The 18,302-nt window shown below is 43.6% G+C and overlaps 1 protein-coding gene across 6 annotated transcripts in view; it reads right to left on the reverse strand.

Annotated features, from left to right (window-relative positions):
* Nucleotides 1–18,302, reverse strand: part of tars2 (threonyl-tRNA synthetase 2, mitochondrial) — a 29,888-nt gene that overhangs the window by 5,360 nt on the left and 6,226 nt on the right. For 4 of the 6 annotated variants that reach the window (XM_024139236.2, XM_024139234.2, XM_024139238.2 and 1 more), the window contains exons 8-14: nt 11,519–11,665; nt 11,165–11,263; nt 1,741–1,907; nt 1,490–1,652; nt 870–1,007; nt 355–432; nt 152–252 (exon numbers count right to left, since the gene is read on the reverse strand). In XM_024139236.2, the coding sequence (XP_023995004.1) occupies nt 152–252; nt 355–432; nt 870–1,007; nt 1,490–1,652; nt 1,741–1,907; nt 11,165–11,263; nt 11,519–11,665 (893 nt within the window). Of the gene's footprint in view, nt 1–151; nt 253–354; nt 433–869; nt 1,008–1,489; nt 1,653–1,740; nt 1,908–11,164; nt 11,264–11,518; nt 11,666–14,851; nt 14,951–15,204; nt 15,352–18,302 lie in introns of all 6 variants that reach the window. The other 2 variants (XM_070439523.1, XM_024139235.2) reach the window with 1 other exon arrangement.

Below are 18,302 nucleotides of genomic sequence, written 5' to 3' on the forward strand. Positions count from 1 at the left end.
TTAGGATTCTAGCTTTAAATTCCCTCAGTCTAATAACGTTGCCAGCCATGTGCAACCCAATTAAATGTACCATCAGTTAGATAAGAGCAGAAGCTGCATCAGGGAACATCCCAGAASACACAGGTTGAACTGACATAGATGAGTGACTCACCCCACATACTGCAGGTCAAATCTGATTGGTAGCTGGAAGTCCAATTGGATGGTGGCACACTGGTGCTGTCGACCAATGGCGTCCTTGATCTGGATGTCAATCTAGGACAACAGGAAGATGTGTGAGTGTTGATAACATGGCTCTGTTCAGGGCGGGTTGCAGCGTTACACAACGTTCAGACAGAAGGGTCTTGTGTAACTGACCTTTGGCCCGTAGAACGCTCCATCTCCTGGGTTGAGCTTCCAGCGCTCCCCAAACTGCTGCAGACTCCTCTCCAACTGCTGCTCAGAGCGCAAGAGACAGAGAGAGGTAGAGAGAGAGGAGAGCGGGGGGGACAAGAGGGAGGGGAGTGAAAGAGGGAAAGAAAGTGGGAAAGAGAAAAACAGAAAGAAAGGATCTCATTTCTTCATTGAGCTTCTCCTCTCTGTGTTAACTTCCTGAGCTTTACTCCACAGAGGAACAGGCAGGGAGCATAGACAGCAGCCACAGAACAGACAGGGCTTTGAGTTCGTCACATCCACATGGCCATATATCAACACTGATTGGATAAGTGCCCCTCATTACGTGATGTAATTATGATTACAATAGAGGCTGTGTGCTGGGATTTATAGACATCACTTGTGGGACAGTAAACACAAATTTACACAGCTGGCTCTGTGCGTGTACATCTGTCTGTAAATTGTGTCTGTATGTTGTGTGTGTGGTGTGGTGTGTGTACCTGCTCAGCGTGGTCCCACAGTGCAGGCTCTCCCAGGCAGGGTGTAGGTCGGGTGGAGAGGAGACAGTGGAAGGAGAATCCAAAAACTCGATACACACTCCTCACAAAGTCCAAACACGCTATGATCTCCTCCTCCAACTGACAGAGAGTGTGTGGGGGGGGGTGGGGGTACAGGAAGGGATTGGGGGGCAGGAGTACAGCCAGAAAAGGAGGACAGAGTGATGGAGACAGAATAGAGAATGTAAATGCAATATTGTAAAAGACAGTATAAACAAACAGATGTGAAACTGGAGAGTCCAGGGCTTTCGGGGTTAAGGGTTAACTTAGAGATGAGTCCAGAGGTTAAGGGTTAACTCAGAGATGAGTGAGGAGGAACAGTTGATGTATTGACTGCTCCAGTGATTGGATTAGCCAAAGTGGAAAACAAACCTCACAATATCATGTGAATCAGTGTGTGTATAAGCATAAGTGTGTGTGGTTTAATGGGAAAGGGAATCATTGGGGGAGTCAGGGATACAATCCCACTTTCTGCTGTCCTAGGAATTCCAGGGTGGAAAATGTGAGACAAAAATCCCAAAAGGTTCAAATGACAGGAATCGTGTGTGTGTGTGTGTACACACCTGCTCAGGAGTGCAGAAGATGTGTGCGTCGTCCTGGCAGAACCTGCGGACCCGGGTGAGACCACCCAGAGCGCCGGACAGCTCGTTCCGATGCAGTGCCCCGAAATCGGCCCAACGCAACGGGAGCTCCCTCCATGACCTTACACGCTGCTCAAACATCAGACTGGAACAGAGAGAGCTGTTATTGAGATGTCCTGAACAGTGTGTGGGGCAGAGTATGAGAGAGAATGTAGGGGTGTGTGTGTTCTCACCAGTGTGCAGGGCAGTTCATGGGTTTGAGTGCATAGGTGTGTGTGTCACCGGTCACAGTAAACATGTTTTCACTGTAGTGTTCCCAGTGACCCGAACGCTCCCACAGTGCAGTGCTGTATAGAGTAGGGGTCACAACCTCATGGAAGCCACGCCTCCTGTACTCAGTCTGGGGGAGAGGGGGTGGAGAGAAGGAAGGGAGGGGTGGAGAGAAAGGGAGGAACAGAGGGATGTAACAACTTAATTATTACAGACAGAATTCTTCTCTGTGCGTGTGTCATCCAGGGTTATTTGGAAAACAGACAGTCACAGTGTAGTAATTGGGGTGATTTCCTGACTACAACAGGAGTGTCCTGAGGTTACCGTCAGGGTAAAGATGTCTGAATGAGCGGCTGTGTGTGTGTGTGTGTGAGTGCACACGGAAGCGTACTTGGCTGATTGTCTTGGCCATTCTATTCTAAAATCATAAAAATTACTAAGGGGGTGTTAGTAACTTCACACTGGAGTTCCAGAGTGCGCTCTGGGCGTTCGTAAATTCAGAGTGTTGTCAGATTCTCCATTCGTAAATTCAGAAGTCTCTCGAGATAAAAGATTCTCCAATTCGTAAATTCAGAGTGTTGTCAGATTCTCCATTCGATAATTCAGAGTGTTGTCAGATTCTCCATTCGTAAATTCAAAGAGTGTTGTCAGATTCTCCATTCGTAAATTCAGAGCGTTCCGCTCTAGGAGCTTTCAGAGCACACCTGAAATGCCTCTCCCTAATGTCAATATGCCTTGTCCATTGCTGTTCTGGTTAGTGTTTATTGGCTTATTTCACTGTAGAGCCTCTAGCCCTGTCAATATACCTTATCCAACCCTTCAGTTCCACACCCACACATGCGATGACACCTGGTTTGAATGATGTTTCTAGAGCAATATCTCTTTCATCGTCACTCAATGCCTAGGTTTACCTCCACTGTATTCACATCCTACCATACCTTTGTCTGTACATTATACCTTGAATCTATTTTATCGCCCCCAGAAACCTGCTCCTTTTACTCTCTGTTCCGGACGTCCTAGACGTCCAATTCTCATAGCTTTTAGCCGTACCCTTATCCTACTCCTCCTCTGTGCCTCTGGTGTGTAGAAGTGAATCCAGGCCCTGCGTACCTAGCTCTCACTCCTATTCCCAGGTGCTCTCTTTGATGACTTCTGTAACCGTAAAAGCCTTGGTTTCATGCATGTTAACATTAGAAGCCTCCTCCCTAAGTTTGTTTTATTCACTGCTTTAGCACACTGCCAACCCGGATGTCTTAGCCGTGTCTGAATCCTGGCTTAGGAAGACCACCAATAACTCTGAAATCTCCATCCCTAACGACAAAATTTTCAGACATGATAGAACAGCCAAAGAGGGCGGTGTTGCAATCTACTGCAGAAATAGCCTGCAGAGTTCTGTCCTACTATCCAGGTCTGTACCCAAACAATTTGAACTTACTTTTAAAAATCCACCTCTAAAAAAAGTCTCTCACCGTTGCCGCCTGCTTTAGACCACCCCTCTGCCCCCCAGCTGTGCTCTGGATACCATATGTGAACTGATTGCCCCCCATCTATCTTCAGAGCTCGTGCTGCTAGGTGACCTAAACTGTGACATGCTTAACACCACGGTCATCCTACAAGCTAAGCTTGATGCGCTCAATCTCACCAAAATGATCAATGAACCTACCAGGTACAACCCCAAATCCATAAACACGGGCACCCTCATAGATATCATCCCAACCAACTTGCTCTCTAAATTCACCTCTGCTGTTTTCAACCAAGATCTCAGTGATCACTGCCTCGTTGCCTGCATCCGTAATGGGTCAGCGGTCAAACGACCTCCACTCATCACTATCATAAGCTCCCTGAAACACTTCAGCGAGCAGGCCTTTCTAATCGACCTGGCCCAGGTATCCTGGAAGGATATTGACCTCATCGTCAGTAGGGGATGCCTGGTTATTCTTTAAAAATGCCTTCCTCACCATCTTAAATAAGCATCCCCATTCAAGAAATTTAGAACCAGGAACAGATACAGCCCTTGGTTCTCTCCAGACCTGACTGCCCTTAACCAACACAAAAACATCCTGTGGCGTCTGCATTAGCATCGACAGTCCCGTGAAATGCAACTTTTCAGGGAGTTAGAAACCAATTACACAGGCATTTAGAAAAGCCAAGGCTAGCTTTTTCAAGCAGAAATTTGCTTCCTGCAACACACACTCAAAAAGTTCTGGACATTGTAAAGTCCATGGAAAATAAGAGCACCTCCCAGCTGCCCACTGCACTGAGGATAGGAAACTCTGTCACCACCGATAAATCCACTATAATTGAGAATTTCAATAAGCATTTATCTACGGCTGGCCATGCTTTCCACCTGGTACCCTACCCCGGTCAACAGCACTGCACCCCCACAGCAACTCGCCCAAAACTTCCCATTTCTCCTTCTCCCAAATCCAGTCAGCTGATGTTCTGAAAGAGGTGCAAAATCTGGACCCCCACAAATCAGCCGGGCTAGACAATCTGGACCCTTTCTTTCTAAAATTATCTGCCAAAATTGTTGCAACCCCTATTACTAGCCTGTTCAACCTCTCTTCGTCTCGTCTGAGATTCCCAAAGATTGGAAAGCAGCTGCGGTCATCCCCCTCTTCAAAGGGGGGACACTCTTGACCCAAACTGCTACAGACCTATATCTATCCTACCCTGCCTTTCGAAGGTCTTCGAAAGCCAAGTTAACAACAGATCACCGACCATTTCGAATCCCACCGTACCTTCTCCGCTATGCAATCTGGTTTCAGAGCTGGTCATGGGTGCACCTCAGCCACGGTCAAGGTCCTAAACGTATCTTAACCGCCATCGATAGAAACAATACTGTGCAGCCGTATTCATTGACCTGGCCAAGGCTTTCAACTCTGTCAATCACCCAATCCTCATCGGCAGACTCAACAGCCTTGGTTTCTCAAATGATTGCCTCGCTGGTTCACCAACTACTTCTCCGACAGAGTTAGTGTGTCAAATCGGAGGGCCTGTTGTCCGGACCTCTGGCAGTCTCTATGGGGGTGCACAGGGTTCAATTCTTGGCCGTCTTCTTCTCTGTATACATCAATGTGTCGTTCTTGCTGCTGGTGAGTCTCTGATCCACCTCTACGCAGAAAACACCATTTCGTATACTTCTGGCCCTTCTCTCAACACTGTGTTAACAACCCTCCAGACGAGTTTCAATGCCATACAACTCTCTTCCGTGGCCTCCAACTACTCTTAAATATTATGTAAAACTAAAGGCATGCTCTTCAACCGATCGCTGCTGCACCTGCCGCCTGTCCAGCATCCTACTCTGGACGGTTCTGACTTAGAATATGTGGACAACTACAATACCTAGGTGTCTGGTTAGACTGTAAACTCTCTTCCAGACTACATAAAAATCTCCAATCCAAAGTTAAATCTAGAATTGGCTTCCTATTTCACAACAAGCATCCATTCTTACCCATGCTGCAAACATACCCTCGTAAAACTGACCATCTTACCAATCCTCGACTTCGGCGATGTCATTTACAAAATAGCCTCCAACACCCTACTCAACAAATTGGATGCAGTCTATCACAGTGCCATCCGTTTTGTCACCAAAGCCACATATACTACCCACCACCTGCGACCTGCACGCTCTCGTTGGCTGGCCCTCGCTTCATACTCGTCGCCAAACCCACTGGCTCCAGGTCATCTACAAGACCCTGCTAGGTAAAGTCCCGCCTTATCTCTGCTCGCTGGTCACCATAGCAGCACCCACCCGTAGCACCGCGTTCCAGCAGTATATTCACTTGTCACCACCCGCTGCAATATCTCCCATTCCTCCTTTCGGCGCCTCTCCTTCCAGTTCTCTGCTGCCATAGACTGGAACGAACTACAAAAATCTCTGAAACTGAAAACACTTATCTCCCTCACTAGCTTTAAGCACCAGCTGTCAGAGCGAGTCACAAATCACTGCACCTGTACATTGCTCATCTATAATAAGCCTAAACACGCACTCTTCCCTACTTGTATTTACTAGAGTGCAGACCGATTATGATTTTTCAATGCCGATACCGATTATTGGAGGACATAAAAAGCCGATACCGATAATTTAAAAAAAAGTTTTATATATATAATATATATATATATATAACACACACTGCTCAAAAAAATAAAGGGAAACACTTAAACAACACAATGTAACTCCAAGTCAAATCACACTTCTGTGAAAATCAAACTGTCCACTTAGGAAGCAACACTGATTGACAATAAATTTCACATGCTGTTGTGAAATGGAATAGACAAAAGGTGGAAATTATAGGCAATTAGCAAGACACCCCCAATAAAGGAGTGGTTCTGCAGGTGGTGACCACAGACCACTTCTCAGTTCTATGCTTCCTGGCTGATGTTTGGTCACTTTTTGAATGCTGGCGGTGCTTTCACTCTAGTGGTAGCATGAGACGGAGTCTACAACCCACACAAGTGGCTCAGGTAGTGCAGCTCATCCAGGATGGCACATCAATGCGAGCTGTGGCAAGAAGGTTTGCTGTGTCTGTCAGCGTAGTGTCCAGAGCATGGAGGCGCTACCAGGAGACAGGCCAGTACATCAGGAGACGTGGAGGAGGCCGTAGGAGGGCACAACCCAGCAGCAGGACTGCTACCTCCGCCTTTGTGCAGGCAGGAGCACTGCAGAGCCCTGCAAAATGACCTCCAGCAGGCCACAAATTGTGCATGTGTCTGCTCAAACGGTCAGAAACAGACTCCATGAGGGTGGTATGAGGGCCCGACGTCCACAGGTGGGTTGTGCTTACAGCCCATCACCGTGCAGGACGGTTGGCATTTGCCAGAGAACACCAAGATTGGCAAATTCGCCACTGGCGCCTGTGCACTTCACAGATGAACGCAGGTTCACACTGAGCACATGAGCACATGTGACAGACGTGACAGAGTCTGGAGACGCCGTGGAGAACGTTCTGCTGCCTGCAACATCCTCCAGCATGACGGTTTGGGCGTGGGTCAGTCATGGTGTGGGGTGGCATATCTTTGTGGGGCCGCACAGCCCTCCATGTGCTCGCCAGAGGTAGCCTGACTGCATTAGGTACCGAGATGAGATCCTCAGAGCCCTTGTGAGACCATATGCTGACGACACTGACGCACATTTGTGGCCTGCTGGAGGTCATTTTGCAGTGCTCTGGCAGTGCTCCTCCTTGCTCAAAGGCGGAGGAGCGTCCTGCTGCTGGTTGTTGCCTCTCTACGGCCTCCTCCACGTCTCCTGATGACTGGCCTGTCTCCTGGTAGCGCCTCCATGCTCCTGGCACTACGCTGACAGACACAGCAAACCTTCTTGCACAGCTCGCATTGATGTGCCATCCTGGATGAGCTGCACTACCTGAGCCACTTGTGTGGGTTGTAGACCTCGTCTCATGCTACCACTAGAGTGAAGACGCACGCCAGCATTCAAAAGTGACCAAAACATCAGCCATGAAGCATAGGAACTGAGAAGTGGTCCGTGGTCACCACCTGCAGAATCACTCCTTTATTGGGGGTGTCTTGTTAATTGCCTATAATTTCCACCTTTTGTTATTCCATTTGCACAACAGCATGTGAAATTTATTGTCAATCAGTGTTGCTTCCTAAGTGGACAGTTTGATTTCACAGAAGTGTGATTGACTTGGAGTTACATTGTTGTTGTTTAAGTGTTCCCTTATTTTTTTTGGCAGTGTATATATCTCATACACACTACATTTTTATGAATTAATACAATTGCAACATATACTGAATGAACAATGAACAACTTTTATTTTAACTTAAATATAATCATAAATACACACACCAGCTCTGAAGTGACAATGATTACTGAAGGTCTGCTTAGGACAAATACTCTCAACTGTTGAATAAAAATAGAGTTTAAGTTACCTGTGATGATAGTTGAAACAAAAACTTTAATTTCTATATGCCGGAAATCCTATTTTAATAATATTGGCATAGGTAAGAAATGACAACCAAGTGCAGAGTCATAATATCCCAGACACCTTCTAGGCAAAATCTGAAAAGTGGTTCCTTCATTTATTCCATAGGATCTTTTTAGATTCACTTAAAATAAGGTCTGTGTTTCGTGTAGGCTTACATCACCGTGCCAATTTTAATAAACTGTGTAGATATCCATAGGACAAGTAACTGATCAATATTGGCTAAATATAAGCGAAGATACATTTTTTTTGTAGAGTGGATTTATGAAAATATGTTGACAAAGTTACCGCCTTATCCTAGTGAGATTTAACGGGTATCAAAAGTTGAGGCGGTTTAAGCCTGCACGAAACACAGACCTTATTTGAAGTAGATCAAGACATCTCTATGGAAAGCACATGAACTGGAAAAATAACGAAGGAACCCTTTCAAATTCAGCCGCAAGTTATTACAGGAATTATACGCGTCGTCTCTTCTTCTCTCTAAACCATATACCTTTGCCTAATCTGGAAACTATCACCTCGAAAACAAAAACGTTTTTCCGTTCCGTATTTTATCTAACGGGTGCATCCATGAGTCTAAATATTCCTGTTACATTGCACAACCTTTTTTAATGTTGTCATAATTAACGTAAAAATTTCTGCAAATTAGTTCGCAAAGAGCCAGGCGGCCCAAACTGTTGCATATACCCTGACTCTGCGTGCAATGAACGCAAGAGAAATGACACAATTTCACCTGGTTAATATTGCCTGCTAACCTGGATTTCTTTTAGCTAAATATGCAGGTTTAAAAATATATACTTGTGTATTGATTTTAAGAAAGGCATTGATGTWTATGGTTAKGTACACATTGGAACAATGACAGTCATTGATTGATTGTTTTTTATAAGATAAGTTTAATGCTAGCTAGCAACTTACCTTAGCTTACTGCATTCGCTAACAGGCAGGCTCCTCGTGGAGTGCAATGTAATCAGGTGTTAGAGCATTGGACTAGTTAACTGTAAGGTTGCAAGATTGGATCCCCCGAGCTGACAAGGTTAAAAATCTGTCGTTCTGCCTCGTTCCTAGGCCGTCATTGAAAATAAGAATGTGTTCTTAACTGACTTGCCTAGTTAAATAAAAGGTGTAAAAAAATAAATAAAATTAAAAATTAATAAAAAAAACGGCAAATCGGCGCCCAAAAATACAGATTTCCGATTGTTATGAAAACTTGAAATCGGCCCGATTAAATCAGCCATTCCGATTAATCGGTCGACCTCTAGTATTTACTTATTTTGCTCCTTTGCACCACAGTATTTCTACTTTGCACACTCATCTACTGTCAAATCTACCATTCCAGTGTTTTAATATCAGTATTGTATTTACTTCGCCACCATGGCCTATTTATTGCCTTTACCTCCCTTATCTCACCTCATTTGCTCACATTGTATATAGACTTATTTTTCTACTGTATTATTGACTGTATGTTTGTTTTACTCCATGTGTAACTCTGTTGTTATATGTGTCGAACTGCTTTGCTTTATCTTGGCCAGGTCACAGTTGTAAATGAGAACTTGTTCTCAACTAGCCTACCTGGTTAAATAAAAAGAAATAAAAACACACTGGACGCGCTGACCGAGGAGTAGGGTTGATCGAGCATTCTGACCTCACAACAGCAGTTAATCACCCAAGCTAACTGGCTAAAGTTGGCTAACTTGCTAGCTACTTCCAGACACAAATGAGAGAACACCTCACTCTGACCATTTTACTCACCCTAGCAGAGCTGGTTAGGCTGTCTGCATGTTATCCAGAGTGTTGGTGACTAACTGTGCTGCTTGCAACAATTAAATTACGTTTATTTGACAAAGTTTACTGACACCGGTCATATTCAACGGGTGTTGCGCGTTTGTTAATTCATCAGTTATTCTGCGCTCTGGCACACTCAGACGAGAGTAGATAGCCAGAGTGAATTAACTAACACACCCCAAGTCAACCAAAGCAAAGTTGGTAGAATGTTTGAATTTGGAATGTTTGGCTGATAAGAGTAAGTGTTGATTTGAAACTTGTTCTATTTCCTTGCCATGGTCATTCTATTCATAAGAATACTTACATTTGAATATGATGATCTCACAATTGAAAAGAGCAACTTTAGAATGTTTGATAGGCACCAATGTTGATATGGAACTGTTTTGGTGGCATCAACACCAAGACGAGGGACTTGTTTCTGTCAGAGCCATATATGAAGATATTTCTGCCAGGTTTTAAAACAGCTGACATGTTAGCACCTTATTCTTGACATGATGCTGATGTAACAATACGAGACTGTCTCTGACAGTTCCCTATGAAATGACCCGCTGTAAACAAACAAAACAGTGCAGCGAATTTAAAATACATTTTTACTGATTAGCGTTTGGGATAATGTGTATTCATGTCGGTATTGTGTTTTGGTGTCAACAAATTGCATCTTCATCGGTTTTGAAAACTATCAGAATTAAACAGCATAATGTGGAAGTGTCAATTATCACTTAGCAACGGCTATAGAGGAGAAAGTGGTGCTCTCGGAACGTGCAGACAGAGACCACATTGGCCCAACTCTCTAGACTATTTACTCTGGTTTCTGCCATCTTAGATTATCAAGTTTTCAACAACGCGCTTCTACATCCAGCGATTTCACCCGTCTGTAACATGGATGGCACTGAGACATCAGTATCTTCCTGCAAGACCTTCAAATCCCATCATCAATGGTGCGAATCATGGTGTATTCTCACGAAGATTTGGTTCATTGTTGAGTTTGGTGTAGTTCTCAACATTCCTTGTTTAGCATGCATTTGGGTACATATAGAACTGGTTTTGTGTGTGAATTTAGGTCTGGTCCTGACCGAGTTTCTCAGAGATCTTGCAGTGTGAGTGGCACTGGAAGCCCCTAAACATGGCCAGCTGCTGGCATCACAACCAGCACCTGCCTGAGCAGGAGAAATGACATCTGTTTCACAAGCACATGGAGCTGAAGCACAAGGTGGAGTTTTACAGGAGAGTTAGGAGGGGGTTTTACGAGCAGCGTGTGAGCTCAGGGCCCAGTTCTGGATTTGGCCTGTCAGAAAGTGTTAAATGCATAGAAATAAAATGAATAGAACTGGACTCCTAATTCAAGTTGATGGTTTGACCATTCTATTTCTATGCATTTAACACTATCCGATAGACGAAATACAGATAGACAACTTGTGAAAAACTGGGACCAGGAGACAAATGTCATTTTTCTGATGGAGAAATTACAAGCCATTCCGGGGGTGTTGGAGTTGGCTGCAGAGATAGGCTTCCTGTGAATATCTGATCTATTTTGTAAAAGCAGTAGCTAGTAAGATAGGATTGGTAAGTATAGTACATTTGTGTATAAGTTAGTCTATTTTATATCAATAAAAATAAATCATATTTCAAGCAAAAAAATTGTGATGTGTCTGTGTGTTACCTTGATAAAGTCAGCGAGTGTGTTGTAGATGTGAGCTCCTTTAGGCAGGAAAAAGCAGCTTCCAGGACTGACGTCATTAAAGAAGAACAGCTCCTGGTCCTGGAGGCAAAACACACACACACCTCCCACCATATCAATATACGCTCCATTTGAGACACCGTCGCACTTGCCTCACAGTTAGCCAAGATGCTAAGCTAGCCTGCTAAAATAGGTTCGTTCGTTTGCAATAGTTTCTACACTACTCGGCTAGCTACAGTAGCGCTGCTGTGCCAATAATAACCTGTCTCCAGTTGTTTATATTTCTAAGCTTATTGGGCCTAGATCCTTTTTCTTCCCTCTCCCCGTCCACCTCACCTTGCCGATGCGTCTGTGGTCTCTCTTCCGTGTCTCCTCCTGTTCCCTCTCCCACTCCTCCCTCTCCCTCTCTCCTGGGAAGGCCACACCCATCACACGCATCACGCCTGATGTGCCAACAGGATTGGTCAACGTTACGGGAGACACCTGAACAGAAAGAGGGTGGACAGAGAAAGAGAGATAGAGTTGCAGAAACGAGAAATATACTGAACAAAAATATAAACGGCAACATGTAAAGTGTTGTTCCCATGTTTCATGAGCTAAAATAAGATACCATAAATGTTCCATACTCATAAAAAGCTTATTTCTCTCCATTTTTGTGAACAAATTTGTTTACATCCCTGTTAGTGAGCATTTCTCCTTTGCCAAGATAATCTATCCACCTGACAGGTGTGGCATATCAAGAAGCTGATTAAACAGAATGATCATTACACCGGTGCACCTTGTGCTGTTTTCAATAAAAGGCCACTCTAAAATGTGCCGTTGTGTCGCACAACACAATGCCACAGATGTCTCAAGTTTTATAGGGCGCGTGCAATTGACATGCTGACTGCAGGAATGTACACCAGAGCTGTTGCCAGAAAATGTAATGTTAATATCTCTACCATAAGCCGTCATTTTAGAGAATTTGGCAGTAAGTCCAACCAGTCTCACAACCGCAGACCACATGTATGGCGTCAGGAGGGCGAGTGGTTTGCTGATGTTAATGTTGTGAACTGAGTGCCCCATGGTGGCGGTGAGGTTATGGTACGGGCAGGCATAAGCTACGGATGGACAATTAACCCAACTGCATTTTATCGTTGGCAATTTTAATGCACAGAGATACCGTGATGAGATCAACTCTATGCGAAGGAGATGTGTCGCGCTGCATGAGGCAAATGGTAGTTTAAGGTATCTGTGACAAATCTGTATTCCCAGTCATGTGAAAACCATAGATTAGGGCCTAATGAGTTTTTCAATTTAATGATTTCCTTATATGAACTATAACTCAGTAAAATCTTTGAAATTGTTGCGTTTATATTTTTGTTCAGTATATATAGTAAAAATAAAGAAAAACCCTTGAATGAGTAGGTGTCCAATATATACAGTACCAGTCAAGAGTTGACACACCTACTCATTCAAGGGTTTTTCTTTATTAGTACTATTTTCTACATTGTAGAATAATAGTGAAGACATCACAACTATGAAATAACAAATGGAATCATGTAGTAACCAAAAAAACTAATCAAAATATATTCTAGATTTTAGATTCTTTAAAGTAACCACCCTTTGCCTTGACAGCTTTGCACATACTTGGCATTCTCTCAACCAGCTTCACCTGGAATGCTTTTCCAACAGTCTTGAAGGAGTTCCCACATATGCTGAGCACTTGTTGNGTTGTCAGATTCTCCATTCGTAAATTCAGAGTGTTGTCAGATTCTCCATTCGTAAATTCAGAGTGTTGTCAGATTCTCCATTCGTAAATTCAGAGCGTTCCACTCTAGGAGCTTTCAGAGCACACACTGGACACCCTGACCGAGGAGTAGGGTTGATCGAGCGTTCTGACCTCACAACGGCAGTTAATCATCCAAGCTAACTGGCTAAAGTTGGCTAACTTGCTAGCTACTTCCAGACACAAATGAGAGAACACCTCACTCTGACCATTTTACTCCCCCTAGCAGAGCTGGTTAGGCAGTTTGCATGTTATCCAGAGTGTTGGTGACTAACTGTGCTGCTTGCAACAATTAAATAAAGTTTATTTGACAACGTTTACTTACACCGGTCATATTCAACGGGTGTTGCACGTTCGTTAATTCATCAGTTATTCTGCGCTCTGGCACACTCAGACGAGAGTAGATAGCCAGAGTGAATTAACTAACACACCCTAAGTCAACCAAAGCAAAGTTGGTAGAATGTTTGAATTTGGAATGTTTGGCTGATAAGAGTAACAGTGTTGATTTGAAACTTGTTCTATTTCCTTGCCATGGTCATTCTATTCATAAGAATACTTACATTTGAATATGATGATCTCACAATTGAAAAGAGCAACTTTAGAATGTTTGATAGGCACCAATGTTGATATGGAACTGTTTTGGTGGCATCAACACCAAGACGAGGGACTTGTTTCTGTCAGAGCCATATATGAAGATATTTCTGCCAGGTTTTAAAACAGCTGACATGTTAGCACCTTATTCTTGACATGATGCTGATGTAACAATACGAGACTGTCTCTGACAGTTCCCTATGAAATGACCCGCTGTAAACAAACAAAACAGTGCAGCGAATTTAAAATACATTTTTACTGATTAGCGTTTGGGATAATGTGTATTCATGTCGGTATTGTGTTTTGGTGTCAACAAATTGCATCTTCATCGGTTTTGAAAACTATCAGAATTAAACAGCATAATGTGGAAGTGTCAATTATCACTTAGCAACGGCTATAGAGGAGAAAGTGGTGCTCTCGGAACGTGCAGACAGAGACCACATTGGCCCAACACTCTAGACTGTTTACTCTGGTTTCTGCCATCTTAGATTATCAAGTTTTCAACAACGCGCTTCTACATCCAGCGATTTCACCCGTCTGTAACATGGATGGCACTGAGACATCAGTATCTTCCTGCAAGACCTTCAAATCCCATCATCAATGGTGCGAATCATGGTGTATTCTCACGAAGATTTGGTTCATTGTTGAGTTTGGTGTACTTCTCAACATTCCTTGTTTAGCATGCATTTGAGTACATATAGAACTGGTTTTGTGTGTGAATTTAGGTCTGGTCCTGACCCGAGTTTCTCAGAGATCTTGCAGTGTGAGTGGCACTGGAAGTCCCTAAACATGGCCAGCTGCTGGCATCACAACCAGCACCTGCCTGAGCAGGAGAAATGACATCTGTTTCACAAGCACATGGAGCTGAAGCGCAAGGTGGAGTTTTACAGGAGAGTTAGGAGGGGTTTTTACGAGCAGCGTGTGAGCTCAGGGCCCAGTTCTGGATTTGGCCTGTCAGATAGTGTTAAATGCATAGAAATAGAATGAATAGAACTGGACTCCTAATTCAAGTTAATGGTTTGACCATTCTATTTCTATGCATTTAACACTATCCGATAGACGAAATACAGATAGACAACTTGTGAAAACTGGGACCAGGAGACCAGTTGCATTTTTCTGATGGAGAAACTACAAGCCATTCCGGGGGTGTTGGAGTTGGCTGCAGAGATAGGTTTCCTGTGAATATCTGATCTATTTTGTAGAAGCAGTAGCTAGTAAGATAGGATTGGTAAGTTAGTCTATTTTATATCAATAAAAATAAACAATATTTCAAGCATAAAAATTGTGATGCGTCTGTGTGTGCGTGTTACCTTGATAAAGTCAGCGAGTGTGCTGTAGATGTGAGCTCCTTTAGGCAGGAAGAAGCAGCTTCCAGGACTGACGTCATTAAAGAAGAACAGCTCCTGGTCCTGGAGGCAAAACACACACACACCTCCCCCCTATCAGTATACGCTCCATTTGAGACACCGTCGCACTTGCCTCACAGTTAGCCAAGATGCTAAGCTAGCCTGCTAAAATAGGTTTGTTCGTTAGCAATAGTTTCTACACTACTCGGCTAGCTACAGTAGCGCTGCCGTGCCAATAATAACCTGTCTCCAGTTGTTTATATTTCTAAGCTTATTGGGCCTAGATCCTTTTTCTTCCCTCTCCCCGTCCACCTCACCTTGCCGATGCGTCTGTGGTCCCTCTTCCGTGCCTCCTCCTGTTCCCTCTCCCACTCCTCCCTCTCCCTCTCTCCTGGGAAGGCCACACCCATCACACGCATCACGCCTGACGTGCCAACAGGATTGGTCAACGTTACGGGAGACACCTGAACAGAAAGAGGGGGGACAGAGAAGACAGAGTGTGACAGAGAAAGAGAGAGAGAGTAGCAGAAAAGAGAAATATACTGAACAAAAATATAAAAGGCAACATGTAAAGTGTTGGTCCCATGTTTCATGAGCTGAAATAAAAGATCCCATAAATGTTCCATACTCATAAAAAGCTTATTTCTCTCAATTTTTGTGAACAAATTTGTTTACATCCCTGTTAGTGAGCATTTCTCCTTTGCCAAGATAATCTATCCACCTGACAGGTGTGGCATATCAAGAAGCTGATTAAACAGAATGATCATTACACAGGTGCACCTTGTGCTGGGGACAATAAAAGGCCACTAAAATGTGCCGTTGTGTCGCACAACACAATGCCACAGATGTCTCAAGTTTTACAAGGAGCGTGCAATTGACATGCTGAATACATTTTCTGGCAACAGCTCTGGTGGACATTCCTGCAATGTTAATATCTCTAACATAAGCCGTCGTTTTAGAGAATTTGGCAGTAAGTCCAACCAGTCTCACAAATAGTAGTTTAAGGTATCTGTGACCAACAGATGCATATCTGTATTCCCAGTCATGTGAAAACCATAGATTAGGGCCTAATGAATTTATTTCAATTGAATGATTTCCTTATATGAACTATAACTCAGTAAAATCTCTGAAATTGTTGCGTTTATATTTTTGTTCAGTATATATAGTAAAAATAAAGAAAAACCCTTGAATGAGTAGGTGTCCAATATATACAGTACCAGTCAAGAGTTGACACACCTACTCATTCAAGGGTTTTTCTTTATTAGTACTATTTTCTACATTGTAGAATAATAGTGAAGACGTCACAACTATGAAATAACACATGGAATCATGTAGTAACCAAAAAAGTGTTAAACAAATCAAAATATATTCTAGATTCTTTAAAGTATCCACCCTTTGCCTTGATGACAGCTTTGCACATACTTGGCATTCTCTCAACCAGCTTCACCTGAAATGCTTTTCCAACAGTCTTGAAGGAGTTCCCACATATGCTGAGCATTTGTTGGCTGCTTTTCCTTCACTCTGCGGTCCAACTCATCCCAAACCATCTCAATTGGGTTGAGGTCGGGTGATTGTGGAGGCCAGGTCATCTGATGCAGCACTCTCTCACTCTCCTTCTTGGTAAAACAGCCCTTACACAGCCTGGAGGTGTGTTTTGGATCATTATCCTGTTGAAAAACAAATGATAGCCCCACCAAGCCCAAACCAGATGGGATGTATCGCTGCAGAATGCGGTGGTAGCCATGCTGGTTAAGTGTGCCTTGTATTCTAAATAAATCACAGACTGTCACCAGCAAAGCATCCCCACACCATCACACCTCCATGCTTCAAGGTGGGGACCACACATGCGGAGATCATCCGTTCACCTACACTGCGTCTCACAAAGGCGGTTGGAACCAAAAATCTAAAATTTGAACTCATTAGACCAAATTACAGATTTCCACCAGTCTCATGTCCATTGCTCGTGTTTCTTGGCCCAAGCAAGTCTCTTCTTCTTATCGGTGTCCTTTAGTAGTGGTTTCTTTGCAGCAATGTGACCATGAAGGCCTGATTCACGCAGTCTCCTCTGAACAGTTGATGTTGAAATGTGTCTGTTACTTGAACTCCGTGAAGCATTAATTTGAGCTGCAATCTGATGTGCAGTTAACTCTAATATACTTATCCTCTGTAGCAGAGATAACTCTGGGTCTTCCATTCCTGTGGCGGTCCTCATGAGAGCCAGTTTCATCATAGAGCTTGATGGTTTTTGCAACTGCACTAAGGCAGTATACCTGTTAATTAAAATGCATTCCAGGTGACTACCTCCTGAAGTTGGTTGAGATAATGCCAAGAGTGTGCAAAGCTGTCATCAAGGCAAAAGGGTGGCTACTTTGAAGAATCTCAAATATAAAATATATTTTGATTTAACACTTTTTTGGTTACTACATGGATTCCATATGTGTTTATTTCATAGTTTTGATGTCTTCACTATTATTCTACAATGTAGAAAATAGTAAAAATAAAGAAAAACACTTGAATGAGTAGGTGTGTCCAAACTNAGGTCATCTGATGCAGCACTCCATCACTCTCCTTCTTGGTAAAATAGCCCTTACACAGCCTGGAGGTGTGTATTGGATCATTGTCCTGTTGAAAAACAAATGATAGCCGCACTAAGCCCAAACCAGATGGGATGGCGTATCGCTGCAGAATACGGTGGTAGCCACCGTAGCCTTGAATTCTAAATAAATCACAGACTGTCACCAGCAAAGCACCCCCACACCATCACACCTCCATGCTTCAAGGTGGGAACCACACATGCGGAGATCATCCGTTCACCTACACTGCGTCTCACAAAGGCGGTTGGAACCAAAAATCTCAAATTTGAACTCATTAGACCAAATGACAGATTTCCACCAGTCTCATGTCCATTGCTCGTGTTTCTTGGCCCAAGCAAGTCTCTTCTTCTTATCGGTGTCCTTTGGTAGTGTTTTCTTTGCAGCAATGTGACCATTTTTATATATTTTACCTTTATTTAACTAGGCAAGTCAGTTAAGAACAAATTCTTATTTTCAATGACGGCCTAGGAACAGTGGGTTAACTGCCTGTTCAGGGGCAGAACGACAGATTTGTACCTTGTCAGCTCGGGGATTTGAACTTGCAACCTTTCGGTTACTAGTCCAATGCTCTAACCACTAGGCTACCCTGCCGCCCCTGCCTGATTCAAGCAGTCTCCTCTGAACAGTTGATGTTGAGATCTGTTTGTTACTTGAACTCCGTGAAGCATTAATTTGGGCTGCAATCTGATGTGCAGTTAACTCTAATGAACTTATTCTCTGCAGCAGAGATAACACTGGGTCTTCAGTTCTTGTGGCGGTACTCATGATGGCCAGTTTCATGATGTTTTTTGCGGTAAACCTGTTAATTAATATGCAATCCA

Source organism: Salvelinus sp. IW2-2015, unplaced genomic scaffold, assembly GCF_002910315.2.
Source record: "Salvelinus sp. IW2-2015 unplaced genomic scaffold, ASM291031v2 Un_scaffold1727, whole genome shotgun sequence".
NCBI lineage: Eukaryota > Metazoa > Chordata > Actinopteri > Salmoniformes > Salmonidae > Salvelinus > Salvelinus sp. IW2-2015.